This window comes from Cryptomeria japonica, chromosome 1 (genome assembly GCF_030272615.1).
Source record: "Cryptomeria japonica chromosome 1, Sugi_1.0, whole genome shotgun sequence".
In the NCBI taxonomy this organism is placed as follows: Eukaryota; Viridiplantae; Streptophyta; class Pinopsida; order Cupressales; family Cupressaceae; genus Cryptomeria; species Cryptomeria japonica.
This window is the reverse complement of record NC_081405.1, coordinates 198803100-198825947: the sequence shown is the minus strand read 5'-3', so window position 1 is coordinate 198825947 and position 22848 is coordinate 198803100. Positions and strand designations below refer to the sequence as shown.

The 22848-nt window shown below is 38.7% G+C and overlaps 1 protein-coding gene across 3 annotated transcripts in view; it reads right to left on the bottom strand.

Annotated features, from left to right (window-relative positions):
- LOC131070133 (protein DETOXIFICATION 46, chloroplastic) overlaps nucleotides 1-22615 on the bottom strand; it is a 214964-nt gene extending 192349 nt beyond the window's left edge. For 2 of the 3 annotated variants that reach the window (XR_009371584.1, XM_058005666.2), the window contains exon 1: nucleotides 21700-22615. Coding sequence is in view for 2 of the 3 variants with exons in the window: in XM_058005666.2 (XP_057861649.1) it covers nucleotides 21700-22288 (589 nt within the window). In the remaining variant the exon portion in view is untranslated. The remainder of the gene's footprint in view (nucleotides 1-21699) is intronic. The other variant, XM_058005665.2, reaches the window with a different exon arrangement.
- Nucleotides 22616-22848: the final 233 nt, after the last annotated feature.

The following is a 22848-nucleotide window of genomic DNA, read 5'->3' as shown; positions in this document are numbered from 1 at the left end:
AAATACTGCAATTCTTGAGAGATCCCCTTTATCGATCATCCCCAAGACTTTGAAAAAGCTCGACTAAATTCTGGCTCTCAGGTTCTCTACCTGTAGGTGTTTTTCTCGCATGCCCTCCTTTTGCCAAATTTTCGATGCCATATGAAACACTTTACTTAAAATTTCCCTGACATTCTTCTCAATCTCAAAACACTTAGTCTTAGATTTCTTCAGGACCTCAATCCTCGTGACCAAAGTGCAATACCAAGTGTTAAAATCATACTTGTCCCCAGCCTGGATGACACCTACATCTATCAAGTCTCGCTTTGATAGACCTTAGATAATCCTCAATTGTGGAAGTACTTCATCTTGGATTTCTTCCATATCCTCCCAATTTGCAGCCAAGTCCTAAATTCTGCTAACTAATGAAGAAGCCGACTCATGTGCTGATACCAAATTTTCCACAAGTATGTCATCTCGTGCCAAAGCATCTGAGGTCCATTCCTTAACTTGCCCAAATGCACCCTTCATGTCCTCATAATCTTTCATCGACTCTTGTGGAAGAGGTTGCGAAGGGGTGACTGGTATCTCATGATCAAGTGGCTTGGTTAGATGGAGAACATGTTTTCTCCATTGTTGATTCTCTTCCTCAACCTTAATTCTTTTCTCCTTTTCCTTGGCTAGTCTTGCCTTCAAGGCGTTGCAAGAATCATCAAAATATTGGATCTCTTGAGCCTGAGTAGACTTACCCAGCTCTACTGTAGTGATCTTATAATCTTCTGGAGCAACATCACTATGGGTCTTTCCTTCCTTTGATACAGCTATCTGAACCGTTTTGAACCCTGCACTATCTCTTTGAATCAAAGAGAATTTTTTAGCTGGCTTGGGTGGTTTAATCACAACTGGTTCTTTCACCTTCGCCAAAAATGTTGCAGTATTCTCTTCTGAGTGGGTCTTATTAGGAACCTTATCCCTTATCCTTTCTCTCAACCAATCAAGAATGGTTGATTGCTCCTCAGTATTTTTATCAAATTCACCATCTATTTCCTCAGGGCCAGTAACTATACCATCAAGAAAAACTACTGGAGGCTCAGCTTGTTCCTTGGCTGGATTTTGGGTGGCTTCTCTCATTATCTCTTTAACCAAAGGAGAAGGCACTCTTGCTTCTTTTTCCTCCATATCTGTGTCCATCTCCTGTTCCTCAATAGTATTCTGGTCAAGCACAGCAGATGCGGCACTCAAAGTCGAATGACCTTCATTTGATTCATGTCTTTCCCCAACGATTTTCTTTCCCTAGGCCTTTCCAGAATTTCCAGCGGGTTCCTTCCTCTTCCGGGACCCAACACTTTCTGGATTCCAAGCATTGCCTGAAGAGATACCATGATTGGGAGACATTGAGTCATCCAAAACCATCAAATCATTAGTCAAGGCAACACCTTTGGACTTTAGCTGCTTTGTCTTCTCAGACGTCCACCACTTAGAGTATTCGACTATTGTCTTCATAAGGTCAGCCAAATCCGATTTCTCCCCGTCTGCCCAATCAATCACGGCAAGTGGCTCATTTCTTACTTTCTCGAAACCCGGTTGTTCAAGTTCAGGACTATCTTCTACTTGATTAGCGACCCTGAATACTTTTGATGCTCTTACCATACCTAGGGGAATTCTTGACCAAAATCTTCTTCTGGTTAAGAAACTATCGGTTGCATTAGCCCAATAATCCTCTAAATCAGTTCCGTGTTCAAACACAATTCCTTCTACCCTTTTCATCTGACGGAACGGATCAAAGTTCCTTCTTGCCTTGTATAAGTAAAAGGGGTACCATGCTAGCTCCTTTTCAGCAGTGGCAGCAGCTTGTGTTGATGGACACGTTTCCAATCCATTTCCAATAGTGAGAGAAGATGTTCCTGCCTTCTTTTGTTTCTCTCTCTGAACCATCATGAAGCTCTCCAGCTGCCTCACAACTTCTAGAAACACAACTCGGTTGGTGAGATAAATTGGGAGTTTGTAGGGAGATCCAGAGAATCCCTAAATTCTAATATAGGTGAATTTTGGGTATTGGATATACCAATACCCGAATCTGCTTATGAGGTCTTTTGACTCTTGAGGGAGTCTCTGATGTAGTCCACCTTGCAGTGTTAGTGTGATATGCGTCAGAAATGCATCATTCACCTTCTTGAAATGTAATTTCTCTTCCATGTGCAGCTAGGGGTAACAATCGTAAACAGGAAAATGATTTTCCTTGTTTCCCACCTCTCCTCTACAGGTAAGGCCTTGTACCTATAAGTTCTAGCTAGGGAATAGAACAAATACGAGCTCATATAGAAGATTTTATCTCCCTCCAATTTTTCAGTTGGTTGTCTAAGTTGTTGTTTATTATCTGAGCCCAGTCGATCATCTTGACTCCATTCATTATCTCATTAATGAAGTAATGCATCCAAGGCTCAAATGGAGCGCCTTGGGGATTACCCATTATTCGGTTCAAAAGAACAATCATGTCTTCGATGACTTCTTTGAAATATGCCCTCACCAATGTTTTTCTTTGATAGCCTAGAGGCCCCCTTTATTGGTTTATCCAGCCATGAATGATTGATGGTGGCCTCGTACTCCTCCATGTGGTCTTGGTACATTTGATTGGCCTCATCCTTGGTCACATATACAGCATTATGATATTCTAGGATTCTAAATGCTTCCCTTGTGGCTTCATCACTGATATTAGCCAACACTCTTCCATCTGGTGCTACAATATCTTTGTTGTCAGGGTTATAGTGCCTAGCACACTCAACTACCAACTTCGTGCACTGCATAGTAGGGAGAAATCCAGCAGCATGTACGATGCCACTTTTCATCATTTTACGCGCGGTCATGGTAGGCACAAGGTTGTCCAAGCCGAACATCCTTTTCTTAAACTCCCTCAGATTGATATGTCTGAGGTTTGTATCACTAACATTCTTCCACTTCGAGGTCATCCTTGATTCAGGAGGAGCATCCTTGTCTACCTGAAACTTCATCGCGACTGAAATCTTGGAATATTCCTTTGCTTTCTAAATTAGCATGTTTTCTCATGAGGCGGAGTTTATTGTTTTGATTCTCCTTGTTATGGCGGACTTGGACAAACTTAGGAACCATTCCTTATGTCTTAAGGTGGACTTTTTGGAGTTCCATTTCAAGGTGAACTTCATAAACTTTATGCATTCAACTTCAAGGCGGACTTTGGAGAGCTGACTTTCTAGAAACCATGGATGGCAGACTTTTCATGTCTTCCTTGCACCATCAAACCTTCCTCAAGGCGAACTTTGTGAGTCTATAGCACCCTTTACTTACTTCTTATCCCACCTTGAGGTGGACTTTGGAGTTCACAACATCTTGCATATGGCGGACTTTATAGGACTTTATTTCCAAGGCAATCAAGAGTAGGGTGGCCTTTTCTTCCTCCAAACACTTTTTAACTTTGACAAAGCGGGACTTTCTTGGGTTCCTCCTCCATAGGGCAGAGTTTGTAGAGTTCACGACTTATCACCTTGGGCAAACTTTGAATGACTCATTCTCTTCTCAAGTGGGAGAGCGGACATTTTGTGAGTCTCCATCATGGGCAGACTTTCTTCCAATGCACTTCATATGTCTTCCTCCTAGGGCAAACTTTGGAGCTCACACACCACTTTGCTTGGGCGGACTTTTCTGATCTTGAGCACCTTTCACTTGCAACCTAGGTGGACTTTTCACTTCTTCACACCTTAACCATTCATGGCGGACTTTGGAAGACTTCATCCTTCATTGCAAGGCGGACCTTGAGTTTGCTATGATCTTAGGAGGGCGGACTTTTTCTTACTCCAAATTTTTCAATTTATACATGGCGGACTTTGAGTTTGGCACCTTTGCTTGGGCGGACTTTCTTTCACGTGCACTTTGGAGGGCAGACTTTTGGAGAACATGACCATTGCCTTTGTACCTTGGGCGGAGTTTTGGAGTTCACCTTGGGCGGACTTTTTGTGAGTCTCCATCATGGGCGGACTTTTGAAGAGCTCCTGGCATATATTCACCATCAAACATTGATTAGCCAAACTTGGAGAAATAATTGAAAAAAAACTTCAAAATTTGATAACTTCATCGATTTTCGCTAGATTAGAATGATATTTAAAATCCATACTCAGGTAACCGATCCGAAGAGTCATGACCCCTAAAATGTAGGAACTTAGCCTTTTGGGTCAAAACTTGAAAAATCTTTGATCGCGATCGATGCAAGTCGATGGTACTAGTGTAAACCCTAGGTCCCCACTCCGAAAAAGCAAAAAGCAGACATCCCTAAAAAAATAGGGAAAACTTTCTAAAAAAACCATACCGAGGATTGGGCTAAAAATGCCAAAAACGAAACTTCCTAAAAAATAGGAAAAAGCAAAAAAACAAACTTTGTCCAAATTTGTTCAAATCAATTCCGTTCTTTGTCCTTTGGCCTTTCTAGGCACTTTTACGATGTCTAGACTCTATTATCACTTGGCTTGCACAAACTGACTTTCAATCCTTAGGACTCAAACCATTCAAAACTTGATAGAACCGAGCAGTACTGAAGCGGAAGGCCACGGGACACTAACAAAAACCCTAGAAAGCAGGAAAGGAGAGGATCCCCATTCTCAATGGGGTGATGTGTGAAAAAAAAGGTCACAACATCTGGTGACTCCACGAGGGGAATGTTCCTAAACTTTCCAAAAATAAAACCCATTTCAAACTCAGAAATAGAAATTAATTATAGCTAACTTACCCATCGGCTAAGAAGGCACTCAAAAAGGAAGAGGAATCCTAAATTGTATCAAGATCTCTCATCCTTCAATTACAAGTGTCTGCAAATGCATTCATTCTTGACTCATAAGACCATTATGACTCTTTGGTTCCATCATGGCAAGCTACATAGTTTAAGTGCTTTGTCTTAACTCCAAAAGCATCCTTGGATAGAGCCTCGCTGTCAGCAAACGTCCATAGTCCCAGCGAGTTTATCTCTATAATCTCACGAAGATTGCTCTACTTCCGACGATTTATGTTTTTATTTGAGGGGTACACCTATAGAGATTTTCGCACACCCAAAAGCCAGATATTTTGATTTTCTTCTTTTTTCCCTTTGTTCTTTCTTGATATTCTTTTCTTCTCACATATTTCCACACTTTGGCTCATAAGCAATGAAGCTCACAATGGGCTTGAGCATTATAGTGGTGCCGAAGTAAGACTTTTGATGCTTTTCTTTATGTTTTCTTGCCATAACTTTACTTTGGGAGACCAAAATGACTCAGAGAATTCTTTAAGTGTGTAAAGTATAATGACTGAAAGACTTAGTGTCGAGATACAATTGTTGATTCCCTTTCTAGTCAAGTACTAATCCCAACTTTAAGATAGTTTAGAAACAATTAATTTAAAATTCACAAGCTCTCCCTAAATATTTACCAAAGGAATACCCCAAACATTACCTGGCAAGGTCAAACCAATTTGTGCATGTTTAAGCAACATCACCCTTTCACTAATGGGAATCCTCTCTTATTACTAAACTAAAGCACACGGAAACAAAGCGAAAGCAAAAACAACTAAGCTAACGAAAGCAAACTACGCTAAAAAAAACGAAAAACAAACTACTTTAAGGAAACAAAGACAACAAAACTAAACACACAACCAAAGCAGAACTACTCTAATTATGTACAAACAAGTTCTACCACGGGACTCAGGGCATGAAATAATGTTTCAGAAATTGCTCGTTATCGGGCAAAGGAATGTCATCACCTATCAAAGTCTTCAATTTGAAAGCATTCTCTCCTAGTATCTTGGCAATTTGGTATGGTCCTTTCCATAAACAATCAAACTTATCGTGATCTCCTTTTCGCTCATGGGTTTTATCCCAATAAAGGACCAGATCTGAGATTTTGAATGCCTTTGTGGTAGCTCGTTTATCAAACCATCGTTTGACCATCCCTTGATATTTGGCAAATTTCTCCAAGGCTTGATCTCTTTGTTCTTCTAGTAACAGCAGTTGAGAGAGGCAAATTTGAACTCTCTCTTCTGGATCCAAAAATTCTTGCATAAATTTCAAAGTCGGAATTCTCAGTTGGATCAGGAAAACTGGATCCTGTCCATAGACTAAATGATATGGGGAAGTGCCAAAGGATTTCTTGGCTCTTGTTATGTCTGCCCATAGAGCAAACATTAATTGAGTGTGCCAATCTTTCAGATTTTTCTCTAGCAACTTCTTGATTACACTGAGCAAACTCTTGTTGGTTGATTTTGCCAGTCCATTGCCCTGGGGGTAATAATTTGATGAAAACTTTAAAGTGATGCCATAGTCAAATACCCAATTAGAAAATCTTAGAGAAGTGAAAGCAGAACCATTATCACATACTAGAGCATGAGGGCATCCAAATCTCGTGATAATGTGCTCTTCAAGGAACTTAATTACTGCGTCCATTGTACAACTCTTTAATGCCTAAGCTTCAAACCATCTGGTGCAATAATCAGTTGCTGTCCAGATGTACTTGTGTTGTGCTAACGATAGTGGGATTATTACTCCAATAAAATCAAGTCCTTACATAGCAAATGGTTTCACTTTTGTGATTGGTTGCAGTGGCATTGCAGGGTTCTTTTCTCTAATTGCGGCAACCTGACAAATGTGGCATGTCTTTATATGTTCATAGGCATCCTTAAAAATAGCAGGCCAATAATATCCTGCCCTTAGGATCTAGAAAGCAGTTGCTTAGCTTCCTCCGTGACCCATTTTGAATATGGAATGGAAATGTTCTATGATTCTTTTAGCTTCATCCTTTCCCACACATCAAAGGTATATACCTTCATGATTCTTTCTATAGAGTACTGATCCTTGAAGCATGTAGCGTTGACACTTGAGTCTAAAGGCTCATTTCTGTGTTGAGTTCATGAAAGCGGGGTATCTATGATCCACCAAATATGACATTATATCGTAGTACCATTCCTACTGGGAAACATCAATCAAAACATATGCTTGTTGCACTAATCCAAGTCCTTCAGCTGCCATAGTTTGCATTAGGGCTTGTCCTCGAACTAGTTTCATTGGTTGCAACTCAATATCAAATTCTTGGATAGTGGCGACCCACTTTCCTCGTCTTTCTCCTAGCTCATTCTGCATCAGGAGTGTCTTAACAGCAGCATCAGGAACGATGGCGAAAACTTTGCTTCTTAAAATATAGTGCCTAAACTTTTTAATGGCCTTTACTAATGCATAAGCCTGCTTTTCAACATTCGGATACCTTAGCTCTGCATCCTTGAGGGGTGAGCTCATGATAGCTATAGGATGCTCTTCTTTTTCCTCTGTCCGCTGCATGAGTATTGCGGCACATGAATGCTCGGATGCAAAGGAATACAAGTAAAATGGTTTGGTGTAGTCCGGACTGACCAAAATAGGAGCATCAGCTATAGCTTGCTTGATTTCTTCAAACGCTCTCCTTGACTGTGGTGTCCATTCCATCTTAGCACCCTTTTTCAACATTTCATTTAAGGGTTTAACTATCTCTGCGAAACCAGTGATAAACTTTCTAACAAAATTAATCTTTCCGAAGAAAGACCTCAACTCCTTTTGACTAGACGGCAGATTGATCCTTGAAATAGCCTCAATACGCTCAGGATCAATTAATATACCCTTCTCTGTGATTAGGTGTCCTAACAACTTGCCTTCGGTGACCCCAACTATGCACTTCTTTGGATTTAAGGAAATCCCATACCTTCGACACCTCTAAAATATCTTTCTCAAGTCTTTGACATGATTCTCCCTTTCTTTTGAGAATACAGTAAGATCATCCATGTAGATGATTATACACCTCCCAATCAGCTCTCTGAAGGCAATATCCATGGCCCTCTGCAATGTGGCTCTTGCGTTGATTAACACAAAAGGGCATCCTTTTGTAGGCAAATGTTCCCCATTTTGTTGTGAATGGAGTTTTCAGTCTATCTTCATATTCAACAAGTACTTGATTATAGCCTGAGTATCCGTCCAAAAAGGACATCATCTGTGACCCATTCACAATTTGTAACTTCATCAAAGTATGGCAGGGGGTAATTGTCCTTTTTTGAGGCTTTGTTCAAATTATGGAAATCAACACATAATTTGATTTCTTTGTTCTTCTTTCTGACTGGGACCAAGTTGGCAACCCACGTTGAATGGCACACTGGGAATATGATCCATGTTGCTAATAATTTTTTCACTTCTCCGTATATGAGAGGTTCCAATAGTGGGTTAACTGGCCTCTAGCGTTGCCTAAAAGGTTTACTGTCTTGTTTGAGGGGCATCGTGTGTGTGATGATAGAAGTATCATAAGTTCTCAAGTCTTCAAAGCTCCATGCTATGACATCAGCATACTCCTCTAAAGCCTGAATTATTCCAGCCTTTTCTTCTGGTGTACAAACTTTGCCTATGTACACATTGCTAATATCATCTCTGGTTCCCATATTGACTTTCTCGTACTGGTCACCGTCAGTCTTTTGACTCTTTATTTCATTGATTTGGTCCTAATCAAACATTCTCTCTAACTGTATCATTCCTCTAGGGATGAATTTTGTTTTCAGATTTAAGATCCCATCATCATCCAATTTTGCTTCTTCCTCTCTCTCTTCATCATCAATCATCTGGGTTGCAAATACATCTGAACTTGTCAAAAACTCATGAATTTGATCATCATCCTCAAATACCTGGAAATTCCTGATATTATCTGGGATTGAGGGGGTTTAGCGACAATTCTATGGAAAGTTGATCCATGTTCTCTACGGCAAGAGGCTCAAGTGAACTTGCTGCTTGAGCTAAGGTATTGGCAATTTGATTATCTGCCCACCCTACTGACCGAATATTGAAAGCATCAAAGCTCTCGAGGAGATCTCAGATTCTATTACGGTAATGAGATAATCTCTTATCATGGCAGACATATTGCTTTCTCACTTGCTTTACTATTATCTCTGAATTTCCAAAGGCATGTACAATTTTAGCCCCTTTACTTATGGCAAACAACAACCCGTGTACTAGTGATTCATACTCGGCTACATTATTTGTGCAGGGGAACTGGAGTCTGCGAGCTACAAGAAACGTCTCCCCATCGGACTAGTTAATTTGAATCTGGCTCCTACTCCTTTCTTTGAATAGGATTCGTCAAACCTTAGGATCCGCACTTGCCCTTCCTGTTGATACCATACTGAAATTTGTTCTTTCTTTTCCTGTTGAGGTGACAGAGCTTGAACCTCCATGATATTTCGATCAAGTTCTTCTAACAGTTGGTTTATTTCACCTTCAATTTCTTGTTCGATAGTTCGGGAGGACGATGAAGCTTGTATTTCAACGGTGCGCTTACGACGATCTTGCAGTTGATCTTTCTCTACATATTCAGCTACGTTTTCTGAAAGCTCATGCCTCTGATGATCTTGTTTACTTTCTATATCACTTTTAGGATCTGCAAACTGTTGGAGCATCTGACGAGCTTCCTTGATCACTTTGTGGCATACTTTGCAAGTGAACTCTGAATGAGATGTGTCGTGGACTCGACACCAATTGGTCAGCAATAATTCATGAATCTACTCCTCATTTCTACTCTCTGGCATATACTTGTCCAGATGAACTATTTGAAACTCTTGAATAGTTTCTCCTCTTTGTCTGGATCATCAAGTAATGTGACCTCTAATCCGTTTTCAATTGTTTCCCTAATGGAGGAGGCCTGTAATGTCAAGACTTCATTTACTCTAGGTGTATAGGAACCTAAGTCTGTCTCGAGAAACAATATTTCATTGTTCTCTCCATATTCTGTAATCATCAACTTAAGTCTTGGGGTGCTATCGATTTTGATTTGATTTGGAACTCCCTTCCACGGCAGCCACATGTGAGAAAAGTCGGTGGAAATGTATTCATTCAGTCCCTGCTTAACAGCATGTCATATCCATCTAGGATATCTACGATGGAAATGTTGATACAACTTTGTACTCTTGGATCTGTTGCTAATTGCATGTGGATATTATTGTAATATCCCAATAAATTTTTTGTTTGTTTTTAACAATAAGAGTTTGCAAGCAAACACCACAACCCGTTCAGGTTAGAGAAATAATCCAAACTGCTGAAAGGGAACCCTTCCACCTTTTGTTCACCAAGAGCCCAATCTGGGAGGGTGAGAGCATACGGTGTTCCACCGATCGTTAGCACCAAAAATCAAACTGAAATTACAATGCCTTGGCAGCAAGCCAGCCCCTTCTGCTTATCTAGCAGGATAGAAATCAAACTATTGGCAGTAAATCAGCCAAGGGAAAATGACAAGAAACTGAAATTCAATCACTCTACCGCATATTTCAGCGGGAGGACATTACATTAAGCTATCACTCTACCGCATATTTCAGCAGGAGGACAATACATTAAGCTATCACTCTACCGCATATTTCAACGGGAGCACAATTGCATTAAACTTATCACTCGACCACTTATTCAGTGGGAGGACTCAGTACATAAACTGAACTCAAAGCAAGAAGGCGGCTAAGCTAGCCTCTTCCACTTATGCAGTGGAAATTACAAATAAAGATAGCAAGAATGATTGATCAGTACTACTGAAACAACCTTACAAAATAGAGATAAGATGAGAAGAGTGATGCAGATTATAATATTACGAACAATGAATTTCTGCTACATCCAAACTACAGGCTGGAATTACAAATCAGCAACCTATGGAAATGCTAGAATGCTCATAACTCCCTCATTTTACATCCGAATCTACTCAAACCAGTCCCAAACCCACCATATAACATGTGCAATGACAACCAATTAAAGTCAAAACCCAAACAACCCCTTATTTAATTTGCATGCATCCCAATGCAATATCAGAAACCCACGCCATACCTAGGAATTTCGATTTGATCTAGGAAATTCAAAGCTTAATTAAACTTGCTATAAACTCACAAAATGTATCGCCATTGCTGGGAAGGAGGATAGAGCTGATACCCATAACCGTCAGTCGCTCCAATAGAGAGGTGTAATTGAAAATGTGCTTCAGCCACAGGCAAAACAGCAAGTCTCCAGCATCATTTCAACACCAAAAATGTCTAAGCAAACTTTGAGAATGTAGAGAATACAATGCACAACTAGGTACTGTATTTCAAGTACGAAACCGAGTAGCACTAGGGAGACGCACTCCGAAGCCTCAAGTTCTGTCGCCAAACCGGCAGCATAACATTACAATTTTTTCAAGATGATCCAAATGGGAGCCCAAGTCTCATATTTATAACTTCACACACCTCAAACCCAAATGCAAATTCCTTCAAATTCAATGCCCTTCATTTGCATTTCATTCCACTACATGTGGACCCCAAGTGTGGCGCCATTTCCCACAGGTCAAACTCCACACCCAAGGCATGGACCCACATTACACTTTGGCAAATATTAGAGATAAGTCATAAAAATAATATCTCTCAAATATTTCGACATCTCTTTAATAAACATGAAATTCGCCAAAAACTTAGGAAAAATATAGACATTAATCCCAAATTCGATAATCAATAGCAATTAAACAGATTAATTAAATAGTAAACCTTAGGATAAGGAAATAATATTTAATTATATCACATATGACTCCCGTACTGATTATTATCAAAACTAGGATGAAACTGAGCCAGGACGACCACAGAACTGCTGCAGAATCAGAACCCTGTCCACTACCAAAAATAGAATTATGTCACACTGCCACTTACTAAAAATAGTAAGTCAAGAATTAATGCTCTGAAAAGCATGATCTTCGCATCCAGAGGCAAAGCATGGAGAGCTCAGTAAGACAGTATCACCAGAATGGCCATTCCCTGACTTACTAAAAATAGTAAGTCCTCGTTTCATCAATGCTGGACCCTCATTCTTCATTCTACCTAGCCTACGGGTCTCAGGAATAGGCTAATGGACCACTGGAAGGTCGTCAATGAGAAGGGAACATTACAATTATTCAGCTCTCCCATCACGGGTACCTTTGTCTTGTCTAGCTGTCTAACTTTCTTATTAGTCCTTTCCGGAACAAGTCCTAAGCTTTGACAAACGGCTAGTGGCATTACATTGTTGGAGGCACCAGAATCTACTAGGCAATTGTGTAACATCTTGCCAAATATTCTTACTAACAACAAAAATGGAGCAGGTTCATCTTTACCTTGGTAGAAAACTACTAGGTTTTTCTCTTGTTTTTCTTCCTGCGTCTTAGAAGGAAAATCTTCCTTTTGTGAGGTCTATGGCAGTTCATTTGCTAAAATTTCTTCTCAAAATATGTCTGTGTCCATAAGGACCTCTTCTGGTGCCATATTTTCCTCGTTTTCAACCGATGTATGTATTATTCCTACAAAATTAGGAGGTTGTTGTGGAGCATTGAATGATACAACATTGGTATTAGCAAGAGCATTGAGTACTCCTCTATTTACTGTATTTTGCGTGGGAGTTCTTGGTGCAACAGCTTCAGTTACACTACCTAAAATTGTTTCTCTAATTTCAGGAATTTTCATTAGCTCAATCAAAGGCTGACTGATTTTTATCTTCTTGAATTCCTCTAACACAAATGAACTCAATCTCTTTAACTCATCTTTGGGACCGTCTTTTGCTTGAGTTTGAGTTGGCTCTGGTTGGGAGATTGTTGGTCGCCTTTGCTCAACTTGAGGAGGGTTGATAGGTTTCGTTCCACTAGGTTGGACATTCTGCTAGCAATATCCAGGAGAATCTCTAGGAAGAACTGGTGCATTGGTAGCATTGGGATTTGGTGGGGTTTGGAAGTTATTGGGAGGAATAGACGTGGTTAAAGGCTCATTATACCAAGTATTCCTTTGGTATACCCTAGGTTGGTTTCCACATGTTTGCTAGAACGCTTGCACTTCTCTAGTCCCTTCTACCAAGACACTGTCATATAATGGGGGAAAACTATAGCCATTAATTATGGTTGGCTATTCTGATGCAAATCGGACTTCAGGCTTGACTTGACCTTGTGGCGCCTCCACGGGGCTATTAGCAGATGCGGGTGGAAATCTTTGACTAGGCTGGTATGATGAGAGGCTCTGGGATGGGGATCTGACATTCTCTATGACTAAAGCTTGGTCATACCTTGTTATGGGAACAATCTCATATCCGGTCATTGGAGCATCCTCTACTTCTGAATTTCTTTTCTCACTCCGGAAAATATCTGCTGCTACTTGAAACTCATGGCATTGCAGCTCGGAATGTTGATCGGTATTGTGCAACCTGCACCACCCTGATAATGCAGCTTCAGCTAGGAATACTTTGTCCGCAGAATGATTGTCTGCAGCAGTTGAAGTCCAAACTCAAGTCCAAGTGGAAGAATATCACTGACATGGATCTAGGGCATGTTGATATGGAAGAATTTAAGAAAAGAATGTATGGACATGATGGACACGTTCCTACACCTATTGCTCGCAAGATGATGCAAAACAGAATTGTCCAGGCGGTTGGATTCCCACCAGCCAAAGAGTTTGTTGAGTTAAATGTTGAATGTGCCTTGCACTATAAAGCACAATCTAGAGAAATCATTGCACCAAATGGAAGGGTCCTGGCTAATCTTTTAGAAATGTCCATCCAGGAGACATTTGGTATACCAAAGCACAGTAAAACCACCTACAAGACTAAAGGACAAGCCCAAAGGGTCTATGATAGTCAATCTGAACTTTGTGCTGTGAATGTAAACAAGTCTTGGCTTGATAAGAAAATACCTCAAGGAAAAGTGCCAAAGTATTTGTTGCGTCCATTCTTCAAGGAAGAGTATGGTGATATCATCCTACTATTGAATAGAGTAATGGGCAGCCCTAAGGGTCAACTATTTGGGACATGGATGTATTATTTCATGGATGAAATCACTTCAGAAACCAAGTTATTCAATTAGTCCTGCATAATCAATGATAACCTTCATGAACAGTTGATAAACTTGGAAAGGAAAAAGACATTCCACATGAGTTCTTACATAATTTATCTGTTGGCTGCAACTTACAAATATTCAAGACTGATTTGTAAAGGCATAGTAGGAGGAGCTGAGAATGAATTCCAATCATATGATTGTTATCCTCAGTTGCAGCTTAAGGAGAAAATTTTCTGAGCCCATGATGCATTCCTGATATACATAACAAGAACACTGCAAGGAGGCACTCATAGCCAACTTTCTCATGAATCTAAAAGTTTGATCAGCCGATATGGATCCTTGTTTATCCAATTTCCGAAGTTCACCTTGTTGGTGTTGGAAATAAGCCACACCTGGACCGACGATGGACTGGTCCAAGAGGGGCCAGTAGCTCAATGGTAGAGCACTCCAGCAGCGTATGGAAGGTCCTAGGTTCGAGTCCTAGTTGGTCCATGTCTCAACATGGTATCAAAGCCAAGTTGATTGAACTTGAGGCTATTCAATTTTGTGAATAATTTAAGAACAAGGCTATATACTACATCACATTTCTTCTAATGGGTAAATGCCATCAGATTTGAAGATCCTATCAGATTTGTTCAAGCAATCAGACAACTCCTCGTCTAGGTCGGAACTTCTTTGAGCGTGGTGATTTGGATATCCTGATTGCCTATTCTAATGCAATCTAGATATTAAAGAAGATCGACTCTACTCTCAGGGAATCAATTGCAGTTTGCACATTAAGAGCCAAGTTCTTTGTGGAAACACCAGGGAGCGATTCTTTGTAAATCGAACAAGGCAATAAGGAAGGTTGCAAGTCAAAGTTTGAAGGCGGATATATGTCTCTAACTGTCCATAAAATCACAGGAGTAACCAGTGCACTCTGGATGAACACTTGTTCGCAGTACCTTGTTATCATCAGACAACAACGACTGTATGATCAATTGTCGGGCATTCCTACCATGAGACAATATTATCTTGTTAAGTGCCCTTCTATACGAGGACGGGTTCGAACATGCCGCATGAAGAGGTCTATCACATTCATAGAGTAATGATACATAAGTTGATGGATATTATCACAAGCTGTTTTTGCAGAGCCGATGCCATAGTACACACACCCCGTGAACACAGTTACGGATACAGTTGCGCTACAAAGATGATAGAGTATGTAGCATCAAAATGCGGGAGAGATGATCTTCCATGTTCCAAGCAGACACTGCAAAGCAATGCAATGTGGAGAGACTTATCTTCATCTTGTCTTCTCGGCAGGGTCATGCAAATATGTTTCATTTGCTTTTGAGAAAGGAGTTGAAGTAGACGTTCAAGATGACCGGAAACAGACACCGCTGGACAATGCAATTACATGTAGACAAGATGCAGTCACAAATGTCTTTATGAAACTAGAACAAATTGCTGTAGTAATAAATTTTGATCAACAACAAAAGTTCAAGGGAGGCGCCAAGATCTCGATCTGACATAGATCTGATGGATTGTCTGTGTATCGAATCACTTAGCAAGTTCTTGTGATTAATAGTTCCATCTATTGAATTGGGCATTAAGGTTTATCTTTAATGTTGTTTGGCGCTAGCGCCACAACATCGAAAACAATACTCATATATTTGCCAGTCAGAGAGCGCCATGAGAAGCGACGGTCTTACTATAGACAAAACCAATTCGATACTCTTTTTCATAGCATGATCAGATTTGCAGAGAAGGGTCTTCATTTGAATGCATGGCTGGGAAGATTGAAATCGATACATGTTCATCCTCCATACCCGCAGCAAAAGAAAGACAACAATATTATTGTCATAGTCATAATACCAAAATCTTAAATACACCATCCTACATATAACTTGTTCATTAAATTGGAAATTACAATAACATTTACATGGTATCAGAGCCAGGTCCAGGCTAGGAGCCCCAAGCACACGAGAAGTGTGGCTTAAGGGGGGGTGTTGGTGTTGGAAATAAGCCACACCCGGACCGACGATGGACTGGTCCAAGAGGGGCCAGTAGCTCAGTGGTAGAGCACTCTAGCAGCGTATGGAAGGTCCTAGGTTCGAGTCCTAGTTGGTCCATGTCTCAACACACCTATATCAGAATCCAAGGTTTCAATGGCTGTCCTTATCGATTGTCGATCTACCCAACCAACAAGATGGTCCTGCTGGAAGTTCTCAGAGAGTTGGAAACATATCAGAGTTTCAAAAGAGTAAGGCAAAAGGCAGCCATATCTTTTCCGTTCTTCATTGGAAATATGGAAGAATCTTGTTCAACTGCATAGGCAGTTGAGAGTGCTAGGCTTGAGATGCAGTGGCATCCTTTTACCTTTTACCAATCCAGAACCAATTATGATCCTCACAATAACATCAGATCAGTAAAGGAGGAAAGATTCAAACATAAAGTAGATATAGAAGATTTTTGGGCAAATGATGTTGATGAGTATGAAATTAGAAAAAGGTTATATTCCAGGCTATCTATAAATTTCATCAAAGAAATTCAACCTTTTCTCGTACCAGATCAATTAGAAGATAATGGAGAGCATACTCAACCCGGTTTTAATGAGCATGCACCTCTTCCTCCTGTCAAGTGGTCAGAACCAGATCATGCAGACTTAACCACCCTAATGCGGCCAGTCATGAAATATACCAGGTGGTGGGTTAATTAGTAGTATCATAGGCTGAAGCAGAAGAATATAACTTTGACTTATAGTCTAATGGGAGTAGCAAAAGGATATTCTTCAAATGAAGAAGCAACACAAAATGCCAGACCAAACAAGAATGCTAAAAGGAAGGGGAAGGCAATTGAGAATGAAGAACCTGCTTAGAAGAAGCAGAGGATAGAACCATCTCATTCCGCCACATCAAGGAATGAGAAATACATATTTAATATTGATGGGTCATTGGCTGAAATAGAAATTCCTTCTTTAGTTAATGAAGAAAATGCAGAATCAGTCCATCAGGAAGATGAACAGCCACCATCTCATATTGGCGCAAAAATCCTAGAATCAGAGCATGACACAGATATTGAAGAGGAAGAGTTTCAAGAAGGGATGACTTCTGCTCTTCGGGGAATCACAGGTGACATAGAAACAAAAGATGACCAAGAGGTAGAAGGCATCGAGCAGCCCACTGTTCCAGAATGGCTGAAGGAGAGATTGGAGATGAATACACCAGTAGTAGAAGAACAAAAGAAGATGACATGGCAGATTTCTTGGCTAGGTTAGAACAAATTGCTATGAAGAAGCCAGCCAAGAGATTTTCTACCATCTAGAGAGATGAGACAGGCAACCGCACAGTGCATATAGTTGTGCCTAAGGTGAACAAAGCAAAAGGAGACATTGCTCCTCATGAGTTTGAGATCACCACTTTTGCCTTAGGCCCAAGCACAAAGACCCAAGCAAAAGATGACTTAGATAATTTAGTTGCTTCCATAAAGGCAAAACTGGATGAGGAGACAGAAAAGAAGAATGAGCATAAGAGAGAAGTAGAGCGCCTAAAAGACTATATTCGGCAATTGACCACCAAACCGCTTAATCAAGCCAACCAAGAAGTTCTCTCACTTCTAGATTCACAGTAGACAATCAAAAGTTCTGAGGAAGATGCAGTGATAGCCAAAGAAAGCAAGGATTGGATGGAAAGTACAAAAGAAGAGGCAGCCAAGTTCATAGAAGGAATTGCATCAACATATGATCAAACTTCTTCTTTGCTTTCCAGGATTGAAAATATGGTAGAAATGTGGGCTGACGTCCAAGATGTCCAAGAAAGAATCATTTCGTACCTTCAAGAACTCAAAGGAATCTCATCCCAAGAGTTGGTTAATCACAAGATAATTGAAGCAGGGGCTGCTTATGATTTCCATAGTTGGCACTGGACATTGGTTGCACAGAATGAGGTCTTGGAAAAGGTGAAGATTGATGCTGATAAAATAGAAGAACAGATAAGAGCCATTCAGGATAAGATTTTCCTTATAGTTGAAGAAATACTTGAGAAAAAAACCATCTGAGAAAGGAATATGCAGTTGCAGAATTTTAAGATCAAAAAACAGGGCATCTTATTTGCCATCACAAGACCGGTCTTGAAGAGCAACCTGGCTAAAGCATCGAACCTCCTTTCCATCAGAGATGCCTTTTAGAAGCAGCAACTAGACTGAGAATTCACCTTTGCTCTTTGTGCAGACGACTTAGAAGGATTGGAATTCAAGGTCAACCTATTGCCACATCTCACGATGGAGGAAGTGGACCAAATTGTGTCCAAGTTCAATGAATATCAGAAGAAAGGGATACAATCCTAAAAAATAGCATTTTGTGCCACTTGTCTCTTTTGTAATTGATCTTTGATATTATTTTGGTAAACTCTATCTAGGGTTGGGTTGTTGAGATCTCAGCTGTTGATCTTAGATTGATCTCGGTCGTTTATTTTTCTTTCAAAACTCTATATAAACCCTCATTCTCTCATTTCATTGTCTATAGAGAGATTTATGAAATTGTTGCACAGAGCTATTTGAGTAATAAAATATTAATTATCAATATTGTTTTGAAATCTTTTTATTGCTAAATGGTTGCATGGTTACATACTCCCTTCAACAATTAGATTAGATTTGCTTAAGTAATTTGTTTTCAATTTGTTAGATGAATGATAGATCTAATAAGTATTGATTTGTGAAATCTTGCTCATACTTTTGTTGGATGGATGATTTCCTTTCAATGTGCAAAGTTAGCCTGAGCTTTTTAATATGGATGTTTAACTTCTACTTGGAATGATATTGTTCAATTGTTGGTATTCTTCCTAAGTGTGAAAATCTTAAACATAACCCTAGAAGATTGCACCCGCTTTGCGTAGTTGTTTGAGTGTGGAGAAACAAAGCATAGTTACCAGTTTCACCCAATTATTACTCTAGAATTCATAGGAATAGCTTAGAAATAGTATAGGCTTCCTAAACCCTCATCCCTTTTTTTATCTTTTTTAGTCTTAAACCAAAAAATCCAAAAACGTAAAGCATTAATTGTTAAATTTGCCTAAGTTCAACTTGAATGATCAGTTAACAAGTGTAAGTTCCCCTTGAGATTTTCAGCACACACAACCCAACCAACTATCCCACTAAAGTCGCTTGTTCACACATATAGACCTTGGAGTCGCCTCGTGGTCTTTCTCACAATCTTGGCACAAGTAGTGATTTTGTTTAGGAGAGGATAGAATATCCTTGTGGTATTTTATTCTAAGTGTTCGGTAGATGATAAAACGTCCACCAACAGGAACTAGGACAGGAAATTCATTATTTATAAACATAGCATGGGTGATAAGAGATGGCTATATTTTCAATCAGTTGAAAAAAATTCATTGCAGCTAGATATCTTAACCCTTTACATTTTCATGCCAAAAATTATAGGTTCTACTGTATTTCTTCAAAAAAAATTAGGTTGTCAATCAAATATAGCATTGGAGGATAACCAATTTAATTTATATGATAAATAAATAAGAAACTTCTATAAGGGAAACCTCCAAAAAGATATATAGACACAAAACATCATCCGAAGTCTTCTATCACTCCAAAAATGGAAGGCATCTTCAATATGGAAGATGAGTACAAAGGGTTGGGGTACAAATCTCCAAGTAACTATGTATAAGGTTCTTGTCCATGCCATTCAATAAAAGGGTGATGGTTATAGATTAATTCAGTTTGATAACATCTTTATGCATGTATGTTTTATGATATTTATGGCATGGGTTGTAGATAAGGTTACATGATCGAAATCGAGGATGAATGAATTTCAAAATTAGGGCTAGGCTCCATTCCCGTGAGTTCTTAGGACTTGTAGTAGCCATGGGAAAAGTGAAGGAAAGGGTCGAACTCAAGTGGCAAAAGCATCGAGGCTTCCACAGTTCCAATCCTTGTGAGACAAGATAAAGGATTGAAATTGATTAAAATGCCACGCCCAGCTCAAACAATGTAGCATACCTCAATAGATGAGGTCAGCTACAAGGATTTTGACAAAGGGAGAAACTTCTTAATCATGGCATTTAAGTGAAAGGTCATTTTATGAGGGAAATTTATCAAAACAAAAATATGATAAAATGAAAAACTTCTCTATAAGAAAGCGGCTGAGTTCAATTGGTGAGAAAGATGGTGTGCTACATCATTCATCAAGATTCAAATCCTCTTCCATGTGATTGGGTCACATTTGACCCATATATGATCTCGATAGAATGGAACCACTACTTATGAAAGGAGGCATCTGAAATGGATGTATACTTCACATTTTGTAATCTACTAAAGAACAGAAATCTAATTGAATCCAAAAAAAAATCTCTATATTAATGTGTTTCGCACTAGCTTCATAAAAGAAGGAAAATTTTGTTTACTAGATTTTCAATAAAGGAAATAATTTGGATATGAATTCTCTTAAGTAGCATAATTGTGGCGGTATGTTTTGTTTTGGTATGGTTCATATAAGTTTCTTTAAGCATCCAGAGTTTCTCCGGTCAAACATAATATATATTATAATAATATTATGGGATCAATAGAATGTTTAAAGGCCCTTAAACCAGTCAAGATCAATTGAGATCAAGTGCTTAAAGGTTATTAGATGAAAGTATAAATGTCATCCTTTGTCGGAAGAAAGGCACTCACTCACATTTTTAGTTGACCCATCATCTCCCGTGCCCAGTCATTCCTTCGATAACCTATCTCTCATAATATGGAGTGGTGCAGATACTAGCTGCTTCAGATGATAAATGTCAGCCCCCAATAATGAGATTTCATTTACGTTTATTTTCTTTGAGGGTAAGTATAAGCAATGTGATGATGATGTTTTACTTATGTTTTATTTAGGCTTTTTAAGTATACGATGTTCAACAATATAAATATCATTAAAATTGGTTTGTACATTGACAATACATAAATTACAAAGTTTGATATTATCTAAAGTTACTATTGATATAGGATCAATAGAAGTTTGACATTTGTCGCAATATCTCATGTAAAGTCTTGAATTAAGAATAATGCCGCCATTCATATTTGACCATTATGAATAATGTCACTTCACATTTGACCATTAGCTTGCCAAAAGAAAAGAAGCGAAGCAGAAAATAGGCTCATTGCTTTAGAAGTAAACATAATTTCTCCCAATATGCTCCAATTAATTTCTCATTATATATTTCTTCTTTACCAATATTTACAATTGACATTTTCATAACATATTATTTACAATTAACATTTTTTATTTGTTATTTTATGTTTTCAAATTCTAGAATTAATCTCTATCCTTGAATTCTAAATGAATTGCAAATCATTATCACATAAAAATTCACTATATTATAATTATAAAATCATGCATTGTAACCACATGGCTCGTCTAGACCTAAAAATATGTAGGATCACTTCTTTTTGTGTAAATTTCATCTAATATGTAAAAACCTAAAATAACAAATATAACAATTGTAATCTCATATAAGAATATGAAAATATGTAATATTAAATATTTAGTATCATATTTTATTTATAAATTAATTAAATATTCATTATAATTTTTAATAAATATTTAATAATTTATAAATATTATTTTATTTAATTATATTTTGGTAGCACATATATATATATATATATACTCACTATTCAACTTAAATTATATATACACAAACTATATAGATGTCTCGGAGAATTTATATATATTTATTGAATGTAGATGGCCTAGTGATATTTCATTTATGTTTTTTTAGGGCTTTTTAAGCATAAGTGGTTCCCGTGGTCATCCTGGGCAATTTCCTGAACTACATTATTAACCTAATTTAAAACACATGAGCATCATACTCTTAAAAAGATTGCAGAAAACGAAACATACCCATTGCTGCAAGCTCCAAAGAACTGCTTTGCCCAATGACCGCTGTATCAATGAGACTGAGAAGAGGCCCACATAACCATATTCCAAGAGCAGGCCCTGCAAACATGACCACATCCTTCATCTGTTGCCACATACTCTGAGAAGTATCCATAAACTTCAATCCACCTTCCAATACACCATTAGTAGCACTCTCTGATAATTTTTCAATCTCTTCCTCTTGTGATACAATCCTCCCATTGCCACCGGATACATTTTCCTTAAATTTCTCTATGTCCACATCACATCTCTCTACAATTTCTACATTTAATTCAAAGCAATTGTCTATGATATTCTGGCCGCTTTCGCTCCCAAAGCATGATGTTCTAAAATGGGTGCTACTTTCTCTGCTCTGCATTCTATGATTCCAACTCTCATTACGCATTGTTAGTAAAACATGTTGGGCAGGCATGTATTTTTGGAAAGAGTATTTCTTTGCAGCCATCCTAAAAGGCAATGGGAAGCATTTTGAGTACCAAATTTTGTTCTGTGCACATCTATAACTATTATTGAAGAAGGTATTTGGCAAAAGGTGTAGAGCATGGGATTCCATGGCTTACAAATAATAGACTTAAAAGACAGGTGGTAAATGATTGCAGAAGGGTTTTCCTAAAGTCCACCTGCCTTTGGGCGCCGATTGAGCTCCGAGGGCAATTCCAACTCGTCCCTGAACATAATATATTGTGATATATATGCCTTTCAATTCGAAAGAGACTGTTCCCTTGACGTAAGCCTATTTGCACCTGATCATTTGTTTCTTTCTTGGGCATCAGAATTCATGTTGACCTTCGATTGATGCCTCTCCTTTGTAATTATAGGCAAAGAAAAATGGTCCACTAGCGTGGAATTTTGGGATGGTTTTACCTGCAATTTTGATTAGGTCAATTTTGGTCGAAAGCATAATTAGAGTATTTATAAGTCTTATTAATTATGTTGCGATCCATACAATGGCATATACATATTCTAAATAAAAAATTGATTTTGAATAAATTTGATGTGTAAATGACATGTAAATGTATGCATGTTTCAGTTTTTTATAAATATTATTTTATTAATCTGAATAAAATAGAATCATTGCTACTTGTTTCTAATTATATGAAATTGTTATATCTT